A 25,639-nucleotide genomic window follows, 5' to 3' on the forward strand; every position below is an offset into this window, starting at 1 on the left:
CTCCTCCTCCAGGATACAGGAGCTGCAGTGTCTCTGCTGAACATAGATACAATACAGACAATATTTTCCCCACCAGCCACTGGGCAACTCTTCAACTGCCCTATGTGGTTATGGCAGTAGGACAGTCAGGTGAGATGTGATTGGTTGACCCTGGGGTTATGTTATGCCCCATGTTCTGTATTTGTATTGTATCACAATCAACCACGACAGGAATGAAAACATGGGGATACCTTAACGTTTTCTCTCTACTCTGGTCATGTGACATGGGACATTCTTTAGTGACCGTTCCTCATGTCAAATACCTGGCAGAGAACCATGGACATGTCACAATGCAGTGGCGCTTTCCTGCCAACAAATACCTCTACTCTGACTCAGTGATCCACTGTTCCTACGTCGACTCTAACCCACTAAAGGAGCTGTGTAGTGTGGTCAAAGGTGTCGAGGGACCCCAACACCAGGGTTACAGGGGTCGTGTGCAGCTAAGGAAGGAGGGCCTGAGAGAGTGGCCGCATTGAGCTTCACATCTCTAATCTTGGAGCCCCTCCCCACACACACACACACACACTGTCGGATGTGATATGTGGAACACCAGTAGTTCTGACAACTGGGTTGTTTTAATACATTTTAATGACTAGGGCCTCAACTTGGAGCGCAGGCTGTGGGGTGGAAAATACTGACCTAAATAACAGAAAATAGCTGCAAGCTCATTTGCAATATGTTCCTTCAACTGGCCAGACCATCAATACTGCGGCTCTTCTCTGTCTGTGTCCCAAACGGCACTCTATTCGCTATATAGCCCTATGGACCCTGGTCAAAAGTAGTGCACTATACAGGGAATTAGGGTGCCATGTGGAACACACATCTCTCTGTGCTCGGTCACAAGGCTGCCATTTCGCATTATACTGGACAGGTCCAATAGTATTGATGAGGGAGGCTCTGTTGACCTCTCTCGTCTCCTCCCCTTCCTTCAGTTGGTCCTTGTTGTTACCCGTAAACATTTGTTTACCTCTTGGGATGTATTTTCTACCTGTTTGTGTGGGTGTAAATAAACAATGTAGAAACGTTATAATGACATTTCAATATAAAGATGTATTTTTTTGAGTTGATCACACTGTGGTGATCATGTCCATCGTGGTTAAGTTAGACTCACTCTGTGGTGATCATGTCCATCGTGGTTAAGTTAGACTCACTCTGTGGTGATCATGTCCATCGTGGTTAAGTTAGACTCACTCTGTGGTGATCATGTCCATCGTGGTTAAGTTAGACTCACTCTGTGGTGATCATGTCCATCGTGGTTAAGTTAGACTCACTCTGTGGTGATCATGTCCATCGTGGTTAAGTTAGACTCACTCTGTGGTGATCATGTCCATCGTGGTTAAGTTAGACTCACTCTGTGGTGATCATGTCCATCGTGGTTAAGTTAGACTCACTCTGTGGTGATCATGTCCATCGTGGTTAAGTTAGACTCACTCTGTGGTGATCATGTCCATCGTGGTTAAGTTAGACTCACTCTGTGGTGATCATGTCCATCGTGGTTAAGTTAGACTCACTCTGTGGTGATCATGTCCATCGTGGTTAAGTTAGACTCACTCTGTGGTGATCATGTCCATCGTGGTTAAGTTAGACTCACTCTGTGGTGATCATGTCCATCGTGGTTAAGTTAGACTCACTCTGTGGTGATCATGTCCATCGTGGTTAAGTTAGACTCACTCTGTGGGGATCGTGTCCATCATGGTTAAGTTAGACTGATGTAAGAGTACTGAATAATCAATATGGACTAAATAAATGACATCAGTGTCTCATGTCCTCACCACAGAGCTGCAGTCTCACACTATAAAACAGATAAGGTGACCGGTTGGCTCTTCGCTGTCTCCTCTCAGCCAATGACATCACTGCAACTGTGTAGATCATCTGTCTGTCTGGCAGGTTCATAATGACCCCTGAAGATGTTATAAAGATGTAGGATGTTAATTTGATCACCCTATTGCAGGATAAAATTCCTGCCGTGCAGTCCGCCCCTGTAGAATGTAGATTGGAATTGGGCAGCGACCCGTCATTCAGGGCAGGTGGTTTTGAGCCCCAGCCGTTGCCTGTTTTGCATGTTATTTTTGTCAGTAATACGTGTCACATATAAATAAATAAACGTCCCTTATTCGGAATTCTTTCGCTGTACATTTCAAAAGTGCTGAACAAACAGTTATATTGACCTCGTCCATCTTAGCTCTTTTATTAATATCTCAATCTAAATTAAGGATGGACTCTTATGCGCTTGTCGTCCCCTTGCGCCATAGTTTGTACGTCTCAATTGTCAGTAGAAACCACATTTGTTTAAGCAAGTCAGCCATATCAGCTATGTTTTTATAAAGGCAGTAAATGAGGCTGAATGAACTGTTTCCCTGCCAGACAAGGTTCTGCTGATATCCAGGTATACTAGTGGTAAGGTGTTGGGACTCTGCTGATATCCAGGTGTAACAGTGGTAAGGTGTTGGGACTCTGCTGATATCCAGGTGTAACAGTGGTAAGGTGTTGGGACTCTGCTGATATCCAGGTGTAACAGTGGTAAGGTGTTGGGACTCTGCTATTGGGACTCTGCTGTTGGGACTCTGCTGTTGGGACAGCTTTATGCAGGCCCTAACAGTTTGGGGGCACTGTTTGTCACTGTTATAGCGCAATTAATGAATTATTTAGTGTTGTGTCGTGGCTTTGCTCCCCCCCCCCCCCCCCCCCCCCCCAATAAATGTTTTTGTTTACCCCACCAAGAGTTACATGCTAAAATCACCACTAGAATTGGATCTCAAATCATATCCTCCCCAGTCCAGCCGTCTCTCTCTCTATATGCCGGTATAGCAATTGAGCCTGGCGGCGAGGTAAGTCTACAGATGCAACCAAGGTACAAGTCATGCTTAGTTTCTGCTATTCTAATCCTTATGTATCCAACTGAATCCGGGTTTGAATCGTGGTATTCTGCAAGGCACAATAGCCCTCTGAGCTAAAGACTAGGCCAGTCATCAGGTCCAGGGAAGGTTACTTTAATCACCTCTGTTATATTCACATATTAGGGACAACAAACTGGGCATGTGTGGATAGAGACAGAGATTGGAATTGGGGCACAACTAATCGCATCCCCAGTCCAGCCATCTCTGTAACAGAGCCTGGGGAGGAGGTTAAGATGCTGACCAAGGTTGATTGTAGTAGTAGTAGTAGTAGTGATACTGATTTGTCCCTGCATCTAAATGTAAGCATCATCTAGAAATACTTAATTAATATAAAATAGTCATTACTTTTATGAAAACAGTTTCCATTATTATTTCAACACTACACTTGCTAAATATTTGTCATTTTCCATTAAAAGATACAAATCAGAGTTGACAAGCAGGTTCCAATAATTTCTCTCTCAAAAAAAACAAAACAATGTCAGACAGTAAACTGGGTCTTTATAAAGATGCAGTGAATGGAATTACCACTGGTTAATGGCCCTTACGATAAAACGCTATGTGCGTGTGTTTATGTGTGTGTGTTTCTATGTGCTATTCAAGAAAGCCCCAGAATGATTCTGTACATCTAGGAAGTGAACAGATGCAGACTAGCTTTTAGGCTTTTCTGCCACGTGCACGCCACGGAGCGCCGTACACCACCGTAATCGTTGGCGGGCACTGCTGATTACGTTAAAACTCGCATGGCATAATGCTTGCTTTTCGATTGGTCAACTATAAGCTTTGTTTTTGTATGCCAAGCCAAGTTATCATGTGTCCTAAAGCTTAATGACGTAGGTCATTATTTGTGTTATTGAACGTGTTAACAGTAACTAGCTTAGCCTAGTCTGTCAACAGGTGCACCCTGTAGTGATGCGTCAAAACAATACCGTCCAATCAGCGTAATGAAGTTGGTAACATTGGTGTCAGCAGAAGAGACCTATTTTTAACTGTAGAAAGCTCCTCGCCTCGGGCTATATAGGCTGGTCCTCAGACCTCTCGGCACCGCGAGCAGAGAGAGCGGCTCCATCTCTAAAGGGGCAAAAGTAGACCAGTTTGTCCACAGCGAAGTGATGGATGTCGGAGCCAGGGACGGCGAGGGACCGCTGCAGCGCATCATCTGATCGCCAGTCAAGGGAGGGGCATTCACTCCGAACCTAATCCCAGATGCAACATCCAGCCTTTCAGCAAAATCCACATCTCTACGGACCGTTGTGATATGAAGTAGATATCACGCGCATAAGAGCGAGGGGAGGAGGGGGGCAGGCACAGGCTGGACCGCAGCTGCCCCGCTTTCGCAAAGTTCTCCATACAGAAGAGAGAGCGCGGAGGCCGGTTGAGTGAGAGGGACGTTTTCCTTGAGGCTGCCAGTGTTTGGGGCAACACAGCGCAGAGAGAGAGAGAGAAGCCCCTCTCCAGCTCTCCTCTCCGTCACTTTCGAGCTCTTTTCAGACCGCATAATGGCGAAAATGAGGGTGTCATACGAGTACTCGGAGGCGGAGGATAAGAGTATCCGACTAGGACTGTTCCTCATCGTCTGTGGCATCCTGTCCCTCTTTATCCTCGGGTTCTGCTGGCTCAGTCCAACTCTACAGAGCATGCAGAGCAAACCGGCCAACTGCACGGTGGTGTCCGTGCTCAGACCGGAGGAGATGTTCGAGTGCGTGTTCACGTGCGGGGCGGACTGCAAGGGGACCTCGCTGTATCCGTGTCTGCAGATATTCGTCAATAATTCCGAGTCGAACTCCGTGGCTCTGCTGCACTTTGATGAACAGCAACTGGTGCTGAACCCAAAGGTAAATGACTACAACTCTAGAACGAGAACACTGGGAAGGAGCACTCTAGACTTTATAGTCGACACAGTGTTGCAGTTACTGAATGCAAAGCTGTGAACGATCGATACAGTAGCTAGGCAAAGTGTCTGGCTGGAAAAGTTCCCAGTCTCAGTTTATTGACATGAGCTAGATCGATATTATGTTAATAGTTGCCTGTTTTTTTTAAACTATGTTAATGTAAACACACAGTTTGTATTCTAAAGACGAAATAACATTCTTGTTATTTTCTATTCCAAAGATATGGCAAAAAAAATCACAGACTTAAATAATGAGTTTAACTTTCATAAAAGTCACTATACAGCAAGTGTGAGAGGATCTACACCTGTCCACGTCTATTCTAGAGACATAGCCTCATCATCACTCACAAAGAGAACCTCTACTGTGATGAAGAGGAACAGAGAAGACTAAATGACTCCCTTTGGGACAGAACGCCCAAACGTCTGTGTGAGTGAAGGTGTCTTTTCTTTTCCGTTGGACCATTAAACTCTCTAGTCCCATTGTGTGTGATATTACTTTTCAGACGTGCACCTCTCAGACTACAAATCGGGAATGTCTTGAGAATGTCTTCAAATTCTCTGTGGTCATCATCATCATCATCATCATCAGTTATTTCTAGCTGACTTCAGAAGGGTTGAAATCCAACCTTCTCATCTTGTGTTCTTCTGTAGATAGTGTGTTTATACCTTTGAGGGGGTACTGTAGGGCATTCAACTCTTCCTGTCTTCCTGCCCCTCCTCTTTCCCCTCCTCTCCTCCGTTCCCTCCTCATCCTCCTTATCCTCTCCTTCTCCTCTCCTCCGTCCTCTCCTCTCCTCCTCCCCTCCTCCCTCCCTCTCCTCCGTCCCCTCCTCTCCTACATCCCATCCTCTCCTCCGTCCCCTCCTCTCCTACATCCCCTCCTCTCCTCTGTCCCCTCCTCTCCTCTGTCCCCTCCTCTCCTCTGTCCCCTCCTCTCCTCCGTCCCCTCCTCTCCTACATCCCCTCCTCTCCTCTGTCCCCTCCTCTCCTCTGTCCCCTCCTCTCCTCCGTCCCCTCCGTCCCCTCCTCTCCTACATCCCCTCCTCTCCTCTGTCCCCTCCTCTCCTCTGTCCCCTCCTCTCCTCTGTCACCTCCTCTCCTCCTCCTCCTCTCCTCCGTCCCCTCCTCTCCTACATCCCCTCCTCTCCTACATCCCCTCCTCTCCTCCTCCTCCTCTCCTCCTCCTCCTCTCCTCCGTCCCCTCCTCACCCCCCCTCCCATCCTCCCTGCTGTCTAGAACAGACCTCTCTCCCGCTACACCACAGGTACTCCTCTCCCCCCAGCTCCATGGTAACACCACTGCATCCCTCCGTCCTGTGTCTTTAACACGCCTCTATGTTTACTGACTGGGTTCTATGGCAACAGGAGCACAGCTTTGAACAGTGATGCACGATCGCATGTGTCTGCATTTAAAGTGGCACCCTATTCCCCATGTAGTGCTCTACTTTGGTCCACTAAGGGAATAGGGTGACTAAAAGTAGTGTGCGAAGGGAAAAGGGTGGCCAAAAGTAATAAGGTACCATTTAGGACAAATGTAATCCCAGCCTGCTCTCTCTGAGCCTGAGCCTGGGGACGAGGTTAGAACGACTGCAGACACTGGCACTGAGAGGAAAGAAGTGAGGACTTTGGCTGGTTACCAAACCAACCAGGGGTTGAATGAGTTGGCAGTAAGCAGGCAAATGAACCAGGGGTTGAATGACCTGGCAGTAAGCAGGCAAATGAACCAGGGTTTGAATGAGTTGGCAGTAAGCTACCAAACGACCCAGGGTTTGAATGAGTTGGCAGTAAGCAGGCAATGACTCACTTTAGTTACACTGTGTTGTAGTCAGTCTGTCTGTCTGTTCATGTTTAGTAGACTCAATCACTGCAGTCAGAGAGCTTGGCAGTTTGGGCTCCTCAGGCTTGGAGGAACTGTAGAGTCTGAGGAGAGGATTGACTATGTCCCAAATGGAACCCTGTTCTCTACATAGTGCACAATATAGGGAATAGGGTGCTATTTGGGATACAACAACAGTCCATGTTTAATGTTATCATCCCTGACCCTGCATGTTGATTGTAAGTTGTACAACTTTTACGTATGACTTGCACTTAGATTTAGCTGTTTTTATTGATTGGTGTGTGTGTGTGTGTGTGCGTGTGCGTGTGTGTGTGTGTCTTTGTTCCCGGCGACAAAACCAAATGACTTTGTCGCTGAATCACTCAGTGATTTGTGGAAAAGGGAACATCTGCTTCAAAAAGGCTGTGTTTACACACGCAGCCCAATTCTGATCTTTTTTTCCACTAATTGATTTTTTGACCAATCACATCAGATCTTTTCACATCAGATATTATTCAGAGCTGATCTGATTGGTCAAAAGACCAATTAGTGAAAAAAAAAGATCAGAATTGGGCTGCCTACGTAAACACAGCCAAAGTCTTGTAAATTAATCACAGATTTTTTTTGATCAGTCATTGATTTCCTTAGCTGTTGAAACACCAAAACAAAGTAATGAATTTAAAGATCCTGGAGAATGTGCCAACTAGCCATTCTTATGTATGGTTGTCTGAGGAAGGAAATGAAAGAAAACGGATTGTGTGTGTGTGTGTGTGTGTGTGTGTGTGTGTGTGTGTGTGTGTGTGTGTGTGTGTGTGTGTGTCGTTATTGACAGGCTACTTCTACTAATGGCCCACCAGGGGTCCTGCTCTATAATGACTTCATTATAATGGTCACTAATATATCCTGTTTCTAGACTGGATGGTCGGAGCGTTCCAAGAACAGAAGGGGTTGATTGGTTTGAATTGGCTCGTGGGAGGAGAGAGCAGTGGTTCATTTGAGCCGGATCCCACCTCTCTGTTTGGGACTGTTTTGCTCCGGGAACCTATTTAGCTGGATCTGGGTACTCTCGTGGCACGAAAAATAATTGTTCCCTTTTTGCAAATGTAAAAAAAGTTCTTTCAGTTTCCTCTTCCTCAACTCTCCCCCATAAACAAACGGAATGTAAGAAATGAGATTTTCAGCCCTGGCCCTAATATTCTGAAGAGTTGATTGGGGTCGGGTCGGGCCGGCGTTATGGTTTGCACAACACTGTGACCTACTGTATGTGCAGTGGCGATTTTAGCATATAAATCTTGGTGGGGAAAAAATCTAAAAGTGGGATGTAATGCCAGCAAAGCCACAACACTAAACAATACATTCATTGCACTATAACGGTGACAAACTAAAGCTGTCCCAACAGCAGTCCCAACACCTTACCACTGCTATACCTGGATATCAGCGGAGTCCCAACACCTTACCACTGCTATACTTGGTTATCAGCAGTCCCAACACCTTACCACTGCTATACTTGGTTATCAGCAGTCCCAACACCTTACCACTGCTATACCTGGATATCAGCAGAGTCCCAACACCTTACCACTGCTATACCTGGATATCAGCAGAGTCCCAACACCTTACCACTGCTATACTTGGTTATCAGCAGTCCCAACACCTTACCACTGCTATACCTGGATATCAGCGGAGTCCCAACACCTTACCACTGCTATACTTGGTTATCAGCAGAGTCCCAACACCTTACCACTGCTATACCTGGATATCAGCAGAGTCCCAACACCTTACCACTGCTATACCTGGATATCAGCGGAGCCTTGTCTGGAAGCGAAACAGTTCTTTCAGCCTATTTTACTGCCTTTATAAAAACATAGCTGATATGGCTGACTTGCTTAAACAAATGTGGTTTCTACTGACAATTGTTATGTACAAACTATGGCATAAGGGGATGACAAGCGCATAAGAGGCCATCCGTAATTTCGATTAATACATTAATGAGCGAGCGACGACGGACGTAGTCAATATAACTATTTGTTCAGCACTTTTGAAATGTACAGCGACAGAATTCAGAACATGGGCTGTTCTTACAATGTTCTCCCTGTACACCAAGTCAGAACCGTAGGATAAATAAAGGGGGCATATATAAGCAGACAATGAAAGCTCTTACAATATTCAATGATGACATTTCTCTAAAAGGTTATAGGCTACATGTGCACCACCAAGTCAGAACAGTAGGTGAAATTAAGAGGTGAAAATAGACCAAATTATCAGGGTGAGACTCATGAGCTACTAACAGCTTACTACACAATATACACCTGGTATTCATTTCTTAGCTACAGTCTACATAATCTCCTTAATATATTAGATAATTTATGCAGCAGCATGCAATACATTTTTGGACTCACCTTGTTGTGCCGTGCTCACTTGAACAGGAAGGTAGTGCGGTGGTCCTTCGTTGACAAATTGGGAACTCAAAAACTGGGAACTGGGAACTGGAAAATAAAGAAAAGATGAATCAATCATGATGACGTCATTGACCTTCAGGTTGTAGCTCCAGAAAGCAGCCAGAGTTCCCGGATTTACAATTCCGAGTTGAATGAAAGTTCGGAATGTATTTTCCCAGTAGCTCGTTTTCCCCGAGTTCCCAGTTGTCTTGAACTCACTAAAGTTAGTTTTTGCAGTTCAGAGTTAACGGTTGAGTTGAGCGCGGCACAAATCATGCTTCATTGACAGCATGGCCAATGTTGAAAGTTTATAATTTTAAACTAGGAAAAGAGACCCTTCATCTTAGACTTGGGACCACACAGCTCTCCACTGAAGAGCAGGCTAATGATTGCTTTGCAATGCTTGCAGGTGGCCACTGATTCCTTCCAAACCACTCATTGTTGAATTTGCAATTTCCAACTTGTTGTGTAATGTTTATGTCCAATGGCCGATGAGCATTGGATTTTATTTATAATTTCTCTTCATTATTTCTCTTCATATGACAATGATTAAGAAGGATTTGCCAGTAGATTGTCGACTCGATTCATGATGATGACTGCTAGATAAGATTTTGAAAGTATGATTAAAAATATATACAGTGCCTTGCGAAAGTATTCGGCCCCCTTGAACTTTGCGACCTTTTGCCACATTTCAGGCTTCAAACATAAAGATATAAAACTGTATTTTTTTGTGAAGAATCAACAACAAGTGGGACACAATCATGAAGTGGAACGACATTTATTGGATATTTCAAACTTTTTTAACAAATCAAAAACTGAAAAATTGGGCGTGCAAAATTATTCAGCCCCCGTAAGTTTGCTGCGATTACAGCTGTAAGTCGCTTGGGGTATGTCTCTATCAGTTTTGCACATCGAGAGACTGACATTTTTTCCCATTCCTCCTTGCAAAACAGCTCGAGCTCAGTGAGGTTGGATGGAGAGCATTTGTGAACAGCAGTTTTCAGTTCTTTCCACAGATTCTCGATTGGATTCAGGTCTGGACTTTGACTTGGCCATTCTAACACCTGGATATGTTTATTTTTGAACCATTCGATTGTAGATTTTGCTTTATGTTTTGGATCATTGTCTTGTTGGAAGACAAATCTCCGTCCCAGTCTCAGGTCTTTTGCAGACTCCATCAGGTTTTCTTCCAGAATGGTCCTGTATTTGGCTCCATCCATCTTCCCATCAATTTTAACCATCTTCCCTGTCCCTGCTGAAGAAAAGCAGGCCCAAACCATGATGCTGCCACCACCATGTTTGACAGTGGGGATGGTGTGTTCAGCTGTGTTGCTTTTACGCCAAACATAACGTCTTGCATTGTTGCCAAAAAGTTCAATTTTGGTTTCATCTGACCAGAGCACCTTCTTCCACATGTTTGGTGTGTCTCCCAGGTGGCTTGTGGCAAACTTTAAACAACACTTTTTATGGATATCTTTAAGAAATGGCTTTCTTCTTGCCACTCTTCCATAAAGGCCAGATTTGTGCAATATACGACTGATTGTTGTCCTATGGACAGAGTCTCCCACCTCAGCTGTAGATCTCTGCAGTTCATCCAGAGTGATCATGGGCCTCTTGGCTGCATCTCTGATCAGTCTTCTCCTTGTATGAGCTGAAAGTTTAGAGGGACGGCCAGGTCTTGGTAGATTTGCAGTGGTCTGATACTCCTTCCATTTCAATATTATCGCTTGCACAGTGCTCCTTGGGATGTTTAAAGCTTGGGAAATCTTTTTGTATCCAAATCCGGCTTTAAACTTCTTCACAACAGTATCTCGGACCTGCCTGGTGTGTTCCTTGTTCTTCATGATGCTCTCTGCGCTTTTAACGTACCTCTGAGACTATCACAGTGCAGGTGCATTCATACGGAGACTTGATTACACACAGGTGGATTGTATTTATCATCATTAGTCATTTAGGTCAACATTGGATCATTCAGAGATCCTCACTGAACTTCTGGAGAGAGTTTGCTGCACTGAAAGTAAAGGGGCTGAATAATTTTGCACGCCCAATTTTTCAGTTTATGATTTGTTAAAAAAGTTTGAAATATCCAATAAATGTCGTTCCACTTCATGATTGTGTCCCACTTGTTGTTGATTCTTCACAAAAAAATACAGTTTTATATCTTTATGTTTGAAGCCTGAAATGTGGCAAAAGGTCGCAAAGTTCAATGGGGCCGAATACTTTCGCAAGGCACTGTATATATATTTCACCTTTATTTAACTAGGCAAGTCAGTTAAGAACAAATTCTTATTTGCAATGATGGCCTACCAAAAGGCAGAATGCCACCTGTACTGTAGATAATAAAGCTACTGTACATATGTGATTTGACGCCATTTTATCTGTGGCCAATGACCTTGAGCCTTCTTGGATGGGCACTTCTAATGTAACTCTATGGCAGCACCAAAGGGGATAGAATTTTGGTGGTCTACCCTTTGACTTGGCGGTGACGAGGTGTCCCCATGAGTGACAGAACACTGAGCCAATCACGGTGCAACTTTCCATATTTTCTGCTGCCTTTCCCACCACCACAGAAAGCACTGAGTTAGGCTGAAACACCTGCATGTTGGAGCTGCCTTACTCAAGAAAGCACTGAGTTAGGCTGAAACACCTGCATGTTGGAGCTGCCTTACTCAAGAAAGCAAAAAGAGACCTTGTTTGTATGCGGCTTTATGAACCCAATTATATATATATATATATATATATATATATATATATATATATATATATATATATATCATTTTTTTTTACATTGTTTACAAACTGAAATGTGACATATATTATTACCAAAATAAAATGCGGAACAGACCCCCCCAAAATGTATTTAATTCAAATGGCCTGCCTTGAATGACCGGTCGCCACTGTGTATGTGTGAGACCAACGGGTGGCCGTGGCTGTGTGAGAATGGCTGTGGCTGTGTGCCTGTATCTCTCTCTCACATCACTAAAACTGAATTCACTTTTCTACGATCTCTCTCCCTCTCTGCTCTGATAGACATGAGCCTGCGACTCTCATCTCTCCAGCGTTGCAATTCATCATTTGTTTCCTTATAGAATCACAGCTGCACGATTCTGGAGAAACTGCAACACTCCTGATACATTCAAATACATTTGCCCAAGTAATATAAGTACTGCTGTCTGTTCAGAAAGAAATGAAATCATTCAGAATACTACACCACCAGAAGGCCTACGATTAAGCCACAGATGATCCATAGCTTATTTATTTTACATTTCCTAGCTGTGAATTGTAGCCCAACATAAAGGAATAGCCTAGCTGTTGATTGTAGCCTGATAACATGGAATAGCCTAGCTGTTGATTGTAGCCCATTAAGAAGGATTAGCCTAGCTGTGGATTGTAGCCCATTAAGAAGGAATAGCCTAGCTGTGGATTGTAGCCCAACATAAAGGAATAGCCTAGCTGTTGATTGTAGCCTGATAACATGGAATAGCCTAGCTGTTGATTGTAGCCCATTAAGAAGGATTAGCCTAGCTGTGGATTGTAGCCCATTAAGAAGGAATAGCCTAGCTGTTGATTGTAGCCCAACATAAAGGAATAGCCTAGCTGTTGATTGTAGCCTGATAACATGGAATAGCCTAGCTGTTGATTGTAGCCCATTAAGAAGGATTAGCCTAGCTGTGGATTGTAGCCCATTAAGAAGGAATAGCCTAGCTGTGGATTGTAGCCCAACATAAAGGAATAGCCTAGCTGTTGATTGTAGCCTGATAACATGGAATAGCCTAGCTGTTGATTGTAGCCCATTAAGAAGGATTAGCCTAGCTGTGGATTGTAGCCCATTAAGAAGGAATAGCCTAGCTGTGGATTGTAGCCCATTAAGAAGGAATAGCCTAGCTGTGGATTGTAGCCCATTAAGAAGGAATAGCCTAGCTGTTGATTGTAGCCCGATAACAAGGAATAGCCTAGCTGTTGATTGTAGCCCAATAACAAGGAATAGCCTAGCTGTGGATTGTAGCCCACTAACAAGGAATAGCCTAGCTGTTGATTGTAGCCCAATAACAAGGAATAGCCTAGCTGTTGATTGTAGCCCAATAACAAGGATTAGCCTAGCTGTTGATTGTAGCCCAATATAAAGGAATAGCCTAGCTGTGGATTGTAGCCCGATAACAAGGAATAGCCTAGCTATTGATTGTAGCCCGATAACAAGGAATAGCCTAGCTGTTGACCGTAGCCCGATAACAAGGAATAGCCTAGCTGTTGATTGTAGCCCGATAACAAGGAATAGCTTAGCTGTGGATTGTAGCCCAATAACAAGGAATAGCCTAGCTGTTGATTGTAGCCCGATAACAAGGAATAGCCTAGCTGTTCATTGTAGCCCGATAACAAGGAATAGCCTAGCTGTTGACCGTAGCCCGATAACAAGGAATAGTTTAGCTGTGGATTGTAGCCCAATAACAAGGAATAGCCTAGCTGTTGATTGTAGCCCGTTAACAAGGAATAGCCTAGCTGTTGACTGTAGCCCGTTAACAAGGAATAGCATAGCTGTTGATTGTAGCCCGATAACAAGGAATAGCATAGCTGTTGAGTGTAGCCCGATAACAAGGAATAGCCCTACTGTCAGGAACGAGCGGCAAATCTGTCAGTGAACAAACAGAATGCAGACCAAACAGGCCTTTCTCAATATTTCATATACAATGGAGGGAAAACACAGGTTGGAAAGCAGATGGCTCCAGCTGAAAAGAGAAGACTCTCTGCTGTAGGCTACCAACACATTCATCTGCTGTATTTACAAAATAAGAGAGAGAGAGGCTTTTGGCACGAGCGCATCAGCCATCAACAGGGAGTGAGTCAGTAAAACTGGAAAGGCATTTTTAGGACTATCATTTCCTCCTCCTACTGTAGCCTACAATATGTGTCCTCACACACCTTGGACTGGGCTATAGATGGATTCAAGACAAGGTTGTTTTTATTGATCTCAGATTCTCAGTTTGTCAGTGTAGCCTACCTTTTCCATCATTTGTGCAGTATAAAATAATAATCTACCAAAGTCTCCAGTCGTGTAAAATGACGTTGGAATTGCATGAAATGCGTTTATAAAATGACACGTTTTTTTTCCCAGACCCCGGGGCTACTTAAAATGTTCCCCATGTGTGCAACTTCTGTAAGAGCCTGTACTCTACAGCTCTGTGCCACTACGCAGATCTGTACTCTACAGCTCTGTGCCACTACGCAGATCTATACTCTACAGCTCTATGCCACTACGCAGATCTGTACTCTACAGCTCTGTGCCACTACGCAGATCTGTACTCTACAGCTCTGTGCCACTACGCAGATCTGTACTCTACAGCTCTATGTCACTACGCAGATCTGTACTCTACAGCTCTATGTCACTACGCAGATCTGTACTCTACAGCTCTATGTCACTACGCAGATCTGTACTCTACAGCTCTATGCCACTACGCAGATCTGTACTCTACAGCTCTATGCCACTATGCAGATCTGTACTCTACAGCTCTATGCCACTATGCAGATCTGTACTCTACAGCTCTATGCCACTACGCTGATCTGTACTCTACAGCTCTGTGCCACTACGCAGATCTGTACTCTACAGCTCTATGCCACTACGCAGATCTGTACTCTACAGCTCTATGTCACTACGCAGATCTGTACTCTACAGCTCTATGTCACTACGCAGATCTGTACTCTACAGCTCTATGCCACTACGCAGATCTGTACTCTACAGCTCTATGTCACTACGCAGATCTGTACTCTACAGCTCTATGTCACTACGCAGATCTGTACTCTACAGCTCTATGTCACTACGCAGATCTGTACTCTACAGCTCTGTGCCACTACGCAGATCTGTACTCTACAGCTCTATGCCACTACGCAGATCTGTACTCTACAGCTCTATGTCACTACGCAGATCTGTACTCTACAGCTCTATGTCACTACGCAGATCTGTACTCTACAGCTCTGTGCCACTACGCAGATCTGTACTCTACAGCTCTATGCCACTACGCAGATCTGTACTCTACAGCTCTATGCCACTAGGCAGATCTGTACTCTACAGCTCTGTGCCACTACGCAGATCTGTACTCTACAGCTCTATGCCACTACGCAGATCTGTACTCTACAGCTCTATGCCACTACGCAGATCTGTACTCTACAGCTCTATGCCACTATGCAGATCTGTACTCTACAGCTCTGTGCTACTACGCAGATCTGTACTCTACAGCTCTATGCCACTACGCAGATCTGTACTCTACAGCTCTGTGCCACTACGCAGATCTGTACTCTACAGCTCTATGCCACTACGCAGATCTGTACTCTACAGCTCTATGTCACTACGCAGATCTGTACTCTACAGCTCTATGTCACTACGCAGATCTGTACTCTACAGCTCTATGCCACTACGCAGATCTGTACTCTACAGCTCTATGCCACTAGGCAGATCTGTACTCTACAGCTCTATGCCACTACGCAGATCTGTACTCTACAGCTCTATGCCACTACGCAGATCTGTACTCTACAGCTCTATGCCAATACGACGATATGCTTTATTCTAATGGTGATTTTCTTTTGGTTCCGGTTCCCGATTTCCAAATGAACCACAGGGGAGAGTCATGGTCTCTTTCAGTATAGGACATGCTGTATGGTTGAATGGTTTATTAATGCTTTGTAAATACTGTAGTGAATTAGTCATGTATTACTTAGGGTGACGAAGGGAGGGAGAGGAGGGGAAGGAGATGGGGAGAAGGAGGGGAGGCAGAGCAGGGGGAGGAGGAGTGGGATGATGTTGAGGAGGGGGTATTCAGACTGGCTGCCCCTGTTTTGCCCCACCCTTTGGGAGCAGTGACCTTTTGGCGCTGCTGGCTAATGAGAGCACAGGCTCCTGGGTAATGGCTTGATTAAACCACCTGTGGAACGCTTGACTGATTTGGCATTAACCCACAAGGAGTACTAGTCAGCTGGGGCTTCCTTCATCTTTTCGTCTCCTCTCCTCTCCTCTCCTCTCCTCTCCTCCACTACCTCCCCTCTACTACCTCCCCTCCACTACCTCTCCTCCACTACCTCCCCTCCACTACCTCCCCTCCACTACCTCTCCTCCCCTCTCCTCCCTCTCCTCCACTACCTCCCCTCTACTACCTCCCCTCCACTACCTCTCCTCTCCTCCCTTCCCTCCACTATCTCTCCTCTCCTCTCCTCCCCTCCACTACCTCTCCTCCCTCCCCTCCACTACCTCTCCTCCACTCTCCTCCCTTCCCTCCACTACCTCTCCTCTCCTCCCTTCCCCTCCACTACCTCTCCTCTCCTCCCTTCCCTCCACTACCTCTCCTCTCCTCCCTTCCCTCCACTACCTCTCCTCTCCTCCCTTCCCTCCACTACCTCTCCTCTCCTCCCTTCCCTCCACTACCTCTCCTCTCCTCCCTCCCCTCCACTACCTCCCCTCCCCTCCACTACCTCTCCTCCCTCCCCTCCCCTCCACTACCTCTCCTCCCTCCCCTTCACTACCTCTCCTCCCTCCCCTCCACTACCTCTCCTCTCCTCCCTTCCCTCCACTACCTCTCCTCTCCTCCCTCCCCTCCACTACCTCTCCTCTCCTCCCTCCCCTCCACTACCTCCCCTCCTCTCCACTACCTCCCCTCCCCTCCACTACCTCTCCTCCCTCCCCTCCACTACCTCTCCTCCCTCCCCTTCACTACCTCTCCTCCCTTCCCTCCACTACCTCTCCTCTCCTCCCTTCCCTCCACTACCTCTCCTCTCCTCCCTTCCCTCCACTACCTCTCCTCTCCTCCCTTCCCTCCACTACCTCTCCTCTCCTCCCTTCCCTCCACTACCTCTCCTCTCCTCCCTCCCCTCCACTACCTCCCCTCCCCTCCACTACCTCTCCTCCCTCCCCTCCACTACCTCTCCTCCCTCCCCTTCACTACCTCTCCTCTCCTCCCTTCCCTCCACTACCTCTCCTCTCCTCCCTCCCCTCCACTACCTCTCCTCTCCTCCCTCCCCTCTACTACCTCCCCTCCTCTCCACTACCTCTCCTCTCCTCCCTCCCCTCCACTACCTCCCCTCCTCTCCACTACCTCTCCTCTCCTCCCTCCACTACCTCCCCTCCCCTCCACTACCTCTCCTCTCCTCCCTCCCCTCCCCTCCACTACCTCTCCTCTCCTCCCTCCCCTCTTCTACCTCTCCTCCCCTCCACTACCTCTCCTCCCTTCCCCTCCACTACCTCCCCTCCCCTCCACTACCTCTCCTCTCCTCCCTCCCCTCCCCCCCACTACCTCTCCTCTCCTCCCTCCCCTCCCCTCCACTACCTCTCCTCTCCTCCCTCCCCTCTTCTACCTCTCCTCTTCTCCCCTCCCCTCCCCTCCACTACCTCTCCTCTCCTCCCTCCCGTCCGCTACCTCTCCTTGTGTTCCTCATTCACAGAGAAGCCTCGTCTCCGCCCTTGTCACGTTCCCCTCGTCGCCATGGTGACGTGACAAAGCGGCACAGGCTTGTTTTTATTTGAGTGGCGAGGAGGAGGATACTGCATGTGAATGGCACAAGACACACACACACACACACACACACACCACAGCTTCTATTTATACCCTACCAACTGGCTACGTTTCGCTCTTAGTATGTTGTCGTAGAGACGACTGACTACCTTGACTACCACCAACCCACTACCAGACAGAAGAGATTCATTAATATGGTTTTATGTTTTATCTCCCTGGTCCCTCAGATTCACTCCCCAGTCACCATTCAGCCTTAAAGGAAGAAGGGTGTGAATCAGATAGACAGACGGACACACAGACAGACAGACAGACAGACAGACAGACAGACAGACAGACCAGACCAGACCACAGCTTTTATATTTAGACCAGACCACAGCTTCTATATTTAGACCATCTATCTATGTTTTCGCCCTGGAGTGGGCGGGTCTTCCACTGCCATAGAGACAGGGACTACCTTGACTACCACCAGCCAATAGAGACAGGGACTACCTTGACTACCACCAGCCAATAGAGACAGGGACTACCTTGACTACCACCAGCCAATAGAGACAGGGACTAGGGACTAACTTGACTACCACCAGCCAATAGAGACAGGGACTACCTTGAGTACCACCAGCCAATAGAGACAGGGACTAGGGACTACCTTGACTACCACCAGTCAATAGAGACAGGGACTACCTTGACTACCACCAGTCAATAGAGACAGGGACTACCTTGACTACCACCAGTCAATAGAGACAGGGACTACCTTGACTACCACCAGTCAATAGAGACAGGGACTACCTTGACTACCACCAGTCAATAGAGACAGGGACTACCTTGACTACCACCAGTCAATAGAGACAGGGACTACCTTGACTACCACCAGTCAATAGAGACAGGGACTACCTTGACTACCACCAGTCAATAGAGACAGGGACTACCTTGACTACCACCAGTCAATAGAGACAGGGACTACCTTGACTACCACCAGTCAATAGAGACAGGGACTACCTTGACTACCACCAGTCAATAGAGACAGGGACTACCTTGACTACCACCAGTCAATAGAGACAGGGACTACCTTGACTACCACCAGTCAATAGAGACAGGGACTACCTTGACTACCACCAGTCAATAGAGACAGGGACTACCTTGACTACCACCAGTCAATAGAGATGAAAGAGATGATTCACTGTTTTCCTCTCTAGTTCCTCTCCACCACTCTATTCAGGCTCAAAGCCATCCTGGAAAACTTCCCCTCTGTGAGACATTGACTCAATCTTTTTTTTCAGTTTCCGAAGTCAGATTCTCTAGGCACCGGCTCCGGCTCAAAACTTCCCAGAGAAACTCTCCAGTGAGACCATACATGTGTTTTAAACGTCATCGTCTTCCCATGATGCCCTGCTTCCATACACAGAGCCCCTTGACTTAATCCACGTTTTTTACGTGACAGCATGAATTCATGAAAACATGTTTTTAGACATTTTTGAAGAATATATTGAAAATAAAATACAGAAATATCGAATTTACATATGAAAAAATAACACACATGTATCATGTCAGATATAGAGTTGAAATATATGACATGTTGAGTTTGCACCCAATATTACACTTTATATACATCACAGAAGACTGAAATATAACTGGTTGACATAGAAACACCAGATTTTCATCGGGTTTTCTGAAATAATCTTGATTAATTGTGAAATTATGAAAAATATTGATAATGTTCATCCCATGAGACCAAAGAGGGCTTTAGGTCATTGACTGCTGGAACGGGCTACCTCAACACTGTAACATCCCATGAGACCAAAGAGGACCCTTTAGGTCATTGACTGCTGGAACGGGCTACCGCAACACTGTAACATCCCATGAGACCAAAGAGGGCCCTTTAGGTCATTGACTGCTGGAACGGGCTACCGCAACACTGTAACATCCCATGAGACCAAAGAGGGCCCTTTAGGTCATTGACTGCTGGAACGGGCTACCTCAACACTGTAACATCCCATGAGACCAAAGAGGGCCCTTTAGGTCATTGACTGCTGGAACGGGCTACCTCAACACTGTAACATCCCATGAGACCAAAGAGGACCCTTTAGGTCATTGACTGCTGGAACGGGCTACCTCAACACTGTAACATCCCATGAGACCAAAGAGGACCCTTTAGGTCATTGACTGCTGGAACGGGCTACCTCAACACTGTAACATCCCATGAGACCAAAGAGGACCCTTTAGGTCATTGACTGCTGGAACGGGCTACCGCAACACTGTAACATCCCATGAGACCAAAGAGGACCCTTTAGGTCATTGACTGCTGGAACGGGCTACCTCAACACTGTAACATCCCATGAGACCAAAGAGGACCCTTTAGGTCATTGACTGCTGGAACGGGCTACCTCAACACTGTAACATCCCATGAGACCAAAGAGGACCCTTTAGGTCATTGACTGCTGGAACGGGCTACCGCAACACTGTAACATCCCATGAGACCAAAGAGGGCCCTTTAGGTCATTGACTGCTGGAACGGGCTACCTCAACACTGTAACATCCCATGAGACCAAAGAGGGCCCTTTAGGTCATTGACTGCTGGAACGGGCTACCTCAACACTGTAACATCCCATGAGACCAAAGAGGACCCTTTAGGTCATTGACTGCTGGAACGGGCTACCTCAACACTGTAACATCCCATGAGACCAAAGAGGACCCTTTAGGTCATTGACTGCTGGAACGGGCTACCTCAACACTGTAACATCCCATGAGACCAAAGAGGACCCTTTAGGTCATTGACTGCTGGAACGGGCTACCGCAACACTGTAACATCCCATGAGACCAAAGAGGACCCTTTAGGTCATTGACTGCTGGAACGGGCTACCTCAACACTGTAACATCCCATGAGACCAAAGAGGACCCTTTAGGTCATTGACTGCTGGAACGGGCTACCTCAACACTGTAACATCCCATGAGACCAAAGAGGACCCTTTAGGTCATTGACTGCTGGAACGGGCTACCGCAACACTGTAACATCCCATGAGACCAAAGAGGACCCTTTAGGTCATTGACTGCTGGAACGGGCTACCGCAACACTGTAACATCCCATGAGACCAAAGAGGACCCTTTAGGTCATTGACTGCTGGAACGGGCTACCTCAACACTGTAACATCCCATGAGACCAAAGAGGGCCCTTTAGGTCATTGACTGCTGGAACGGGCTACCTCAACACTGTAACATCCCATGAGACCAAAGAGGGCCCTTTAGGTCATTGACTGCTGGAACGGGCTACCTCAACACTGTAACATCCCATGAGACCAAAGAGGACCCTTTAGGTCATTGACTGCTGGAACGGGCTACCGCAACACTGTAACATCCCATGAGACCAAAGAGGACCCTTTAGGTCATTGACTGCTGGAACGGGCTACCTCAACACTGTAACATCCCATGAGACCAAAGAGGACCCTTTAGGTCATTGACTGCTGGAACGGGCTACCTCAACACTGTAACATCCCATGAGACCAAAGAGGACCCTTTAGGTCATTGACTGCTGGAACGGGCTACCGCAACACTGTAACATCCCATGAGACCAAAGAGGACCCTTTAGGTCATTGACTGCTGGAACGGGCTACCGCAACACTGTAACATCCCATGAGACCAAAGAGGACCCTTTAGGTCATTGACTGCTGGAACGGGCTACCTCAACACTGTAACATCCCATGAGACCAAAGAGGGCCCTTTAGGTCATTGACTGCTGGAACGGGCTACCTCAACACTGTAACATCCCATGAGACCAAAGAGGGCCCTTTAGGTCATTGACTGCTGGAACGGGCTACCTCAACACTGTAACATCCCATGAGACCAAAGAGGGCCCTTTAGGTCATTGACTGCTGGAACGGGCTACCTCAACACTGTAACATCCCATGAGACCAAAGAGGACCCTTTAGGTCATTGACTGCTGGAACGGGCTACCTCAACACTGTAACATCCCATGAGACCAAAGAGGGCCCTTTAGGTCATTGACTGCTGGAACGGGCTACCTCAACACTGTAACATCCCATGAGACCAAAGAGGACCCTTTAGGTCATCGACTGCTGGAACGGGCTACCTCAACACTGTAACATCCCATGAGACCAAAGAGGACCCTTTAGGTCATCGACTGCTGGAACGGGCTACCTCAACACTGTAACATCCCATGAGACCAAAGAGGACCCTTTAGGTCATTGACTGCTGGAACGGGCTACCTCAACACTGTAACATCCCATGAGACCAAAGAGGACCCTTTAGGTCATTGACTGCTGGAACGGGCTACCTCAACACTGTAACATCCCATGAGACCAAAGAGGGCCCTTTAGGTCATTGACTGCTGGAACGGGCTACCTCAACACTGTAACATCCCATGAGACCAAAGAGGGCCCTTTAGGTCATTGACTGCTGGAACGGGCTACCTCAACACTGTAACATCCCATGAGACCAAAGAGGACCCTTTAGGTCATTGACTGCTGGAACGGGCTACCTCAACACTGTAACATCCCAAGAGACCAAAGAGGGCCCTTTAGGTCATTGACTGCTGGAACGGGCTACCTCAACACTGTAACATCCCATGAGACCAAAGAGGACCCTTTAGGTCATCGACTGCTGGAACGGGCTACCTCAACACTGTAACATCCCATGAGACCAAAGAGGACCCTTTAGGTCATTGACTGCTGGAACGGGCTACCTCAACACTGTAACATCCCATGAGACCAAAGAGGACCCTTTAGGTCATTGACTGCTGGAACGGGCTACCTCAACACTGTAACATCCCATGAGACCAAAGAGGACCCTTTAGGTCATTGACTGCTGGAACGGGCTACCTCAACACTGTAACATCCCATGAGACCAAAGAGGGCCCTTTAGGTCATTGACTGCTGGAACGGGCTACCTCAACGCTGTAACATCCCATGAGACCAAAGAGGACCCTTTAGGTCATTGACTGCTGGAACGGGCTACCTCAACACTGTAACATCCCATGAGACCAAAGAGGGCCCTTTAGGTCATTGACTGCTGGAACGGGCTACCTCAACACTGTAACATCCCATGAGACCAAAGAGGACCCTTTAGGTCATTGACTGCTGGAACGGGCTACCTCAACACTGTAACATCCCATGAGACCAAAGAGGACCCTTTAGGTCATTGACTGCTGGAACGGGCTACCTCAACACTGTAACATCCCATGAGACCAAAGAGGACCCTTTAGGTCATTGACTGCTGGAACGGGCTACCTCAACACTGTAACATCCCATGAGACCAAAGAGGACCCTTTAGGTCATTGACTGCTGGAACGGGCTACCTCAACACTGTAACATCCCATGAGACCAAAGAGGACCCTTTAGGTCATTGACTGCTGGAACGGGCTACCTCAACACTGTAACTAGGCCACTCAGGAACATTCAAATTCATCTTGGTTAGCAACTCCAGTGTATATTTGGCCTTGTGTTTTAGATTATTGTCCCGCTGAAAGGTGAATTTGTAAACTGAACCAGGTTTTCCACTAGAATTTTGCCTGCGCTCATAGCTGTATTCCGTTTATCTTTACCCTAAATATCTCCCTAGTCCACGATTACAAGCATACCCATAACATGATGCAGCCATCATCATGCTTGAAAATATGAAGAGTGGTACTCAGGGATATGTTGTGTTGGATTTGCCCCAAACATAACGCTGTGTATTCAGGACATAATGTTCATTTCTTTGCAGTTTTACTTTAATTCCTTGTTGTAAACAGGAAGCAAGTTTTGGAATATTTGTATTCTATACAGGCATCCTTCATTTCACTCTGTCATTTAAGTTCGTATTGTGGACAAACTACAATGTTGTTGATCCATCCTCAGTTTTCTCCTATCACAGCAATTGAACTCTGTAAATGTTTTAAAGTCACCATTGGCTTCATGATGAAATCCCTGAGTGGTTTCCTTCCTTTCCGGCAACTAAGTTTGGAAGGACGCCTGTATCTTTGTAGTGACTGGGTGTATTGATACACCATCCAAAGCCTAATTAATAACTTCACCATGTTCACAAGAACATCCCTGCCAAACCCTCCCCTAACCCGGACGACGCTGGGCCAAACCCTCCCCTAACGCGGACGACACTGGGCCAAACCCTCCCCTTACGTGGACGACACTGGGCCAAACCCTCCCCTAACGCGGACGACACTGGGCCAAACCCTCCCCTAACCCGGACGACGCTGGGCCAAACCCTCCCCTAACGCGGACGACACTGGGCTAAACCCTCCCCTAACCCGGACGACGCTGGGCTAAACCCTCCTCTAAACCGGACGACGCTGGGCCAAACCCTCCCCTAACCAGGACGACGCTGGGCCAAACCCTCCCCTAACCCGTACGACGCTAAGCTAAACCCTCCCCTAACGCGGACGACGCTGGGCTAAACCCTCCCCTAACCCGTACGACGCTGGGCCAAACCCTCCCCTAACCCGTACGACGCTAAGCTAAACCCTCCCCTAACGCGGACGACGCTGGGCTAAACCCTCCCCTAACCCGTACGACGCTGGGCCAAACTCTCCCCTAACCAGGACGACGCTGGGCTAAACCCTCCCCTAACGCGGACGACGCTGGGCTAATTGTGCGCTGCCCCATGGGTTTCCCGGTCACGGCCGGCTGCGACAGAGCCTGGACTCAAACCAGGACCTCTAGTGGCACAGCTAGCACTGCGATGCCGTGCCCTAGACCACTGTGCCACTCGAGAGGCCCTTTTCATTTTTTTAATTCATTTTTTAAAAATGTTCTACAAAAGAAAATCCACTTTGATGCTATGGGGTATTGTGTGTAGATCAGTGACACAAAATCTCAGTGTAACACTTTTAAAATTCAGGCAGTAAAAACAGAATGTGGAAAAAGTAAAGCGCCCTACAGAATGCTCTGTAGGGCGCTGGTCAAAAGTGGTGCTCTATATACATAGGGAACGGGCTGCCATTTCAGATGGTGCCCTATATACAATAGGGAACGGGCTGCCATTTCAGATGGTGCCCTATATACAGTAGGGAACGGGCTGTCATTTCAGATGGTGCCCTATATACAGTAGGGAACGGGCTGCCATTTCAGATGGTGCCCTATATACAGTAGGTAACGGGCTGCCATTTCAGATGGTGCCCTATATACAGTAGGGAACGGGCTGCCATTTCAGATGGTGCCCTATATACAGTAGGGAACGGGCTGTCATTTCAGATGCTGCCCTATATACAGTAGGGAACGGGCTGTCATTTCAGATGGTGCCCTATATACAGTAGGGAACGGGCTGTCCTTTCAGATGGTGCCCTATATACAGTAGGGAACGGGCTGCCATTTCAGATGGAGCCCTATATACAGCAGGGAACTGGCTGCCCTTTCAGATGGTGCCCTATATACAGTAGGGAACGGGCTGCCATTTCAGATGGTGCCCTATATACAGTAGGGAACGGGTTGCCATTTCAGATGGTGCCCTATATACAGTAGGGAACGGGCTGCCATTTCAGATGGAGCCCTATATACAGTAGGGAACGGGCTGCCATTTCAGATGGTGCCCTATATACAGTAGGGAACTGGCTGCCCTTTCAGATGGTGCCCTATATACAGTAGGGAACGGGCTGCCATTTCAGATGGTGCCCTATATACAGTAGGGAACGGGCTGTCATTTCAGATGGTGCCCTATATACAGTAGGGAACGGGTTGCCATTTCAGATGGTGCCCTATATACAGTAGGGAACGGGTTGCCATTTCAGATGGTGCCCTATATACAGTAGGGAACTGGCTGCCATTTCAGATGGATCCCTATATACAGTAGGGAACGGGCTGCCATTTCAGATGGTGCCCTATATACAGTAGGGAACGGGCTGCCATTTCAGATGGTGCCCTATATACAGTAGGGAACGGGCTGTCATTTCAGATGGTGCCCTATATACAGTAGGGAACGGGCTGCCATTTCAGATGGAGCCCTATATACAGTAGGGAACTGGCTGCCCTTTCAGATGGTGCCCTATATACAGTAGGGAACGGGCTGCCATTTCAGATGGTGCCCTATATACAGTAGGGAACGGGTTGCCATTTCAGATGGTGCCCTATATACAG

At 47.1% G+C, this 25,639-nt stretch overlaps 1 protein-coding gene across 1 annotated transcript in view; it reads left to right on the plus strand.

Moving 5' to 3' along the window:
• Positions 1-3,921: 3,921 nt before the first annotated feature.
• Positions 3,922-25,639, plus strand: part of LOC118938830 (calcium-activated potassium channel subunit beta-4-like) — an 84,006-nt gene continuing 62,288 nt past the window's right edge. Inside the window, exon 1 of the mRNA XM_036945006.1 lies at positions 3,922-4,768. Coding sequence (XP_036800901.1) covers positions 4,433-4,768 — 336 coding nt within the window. The 5' untranslated portion in view covers positions 3,922-4,432. The remainder of the gene's footprint in view (positions 4,769-25,639) is intronic.

This window comes from Oncorhynchus mykiss, chromosome 15, assembly GCF_013265735.2.
Source record: "Oncorhynchus mykiss isolate Arlee chromosome 15, USDA_OmykA_1.1, whole genome shotgun sequence".
In the NCBI taxonomy this organism is placed as follows: Eukaryota; Metazoa; Chordata; class Actinopteri; order Salmoniformes; family Salmonidae; genus Oncorhynchus; species Oncorhynchus mykiss.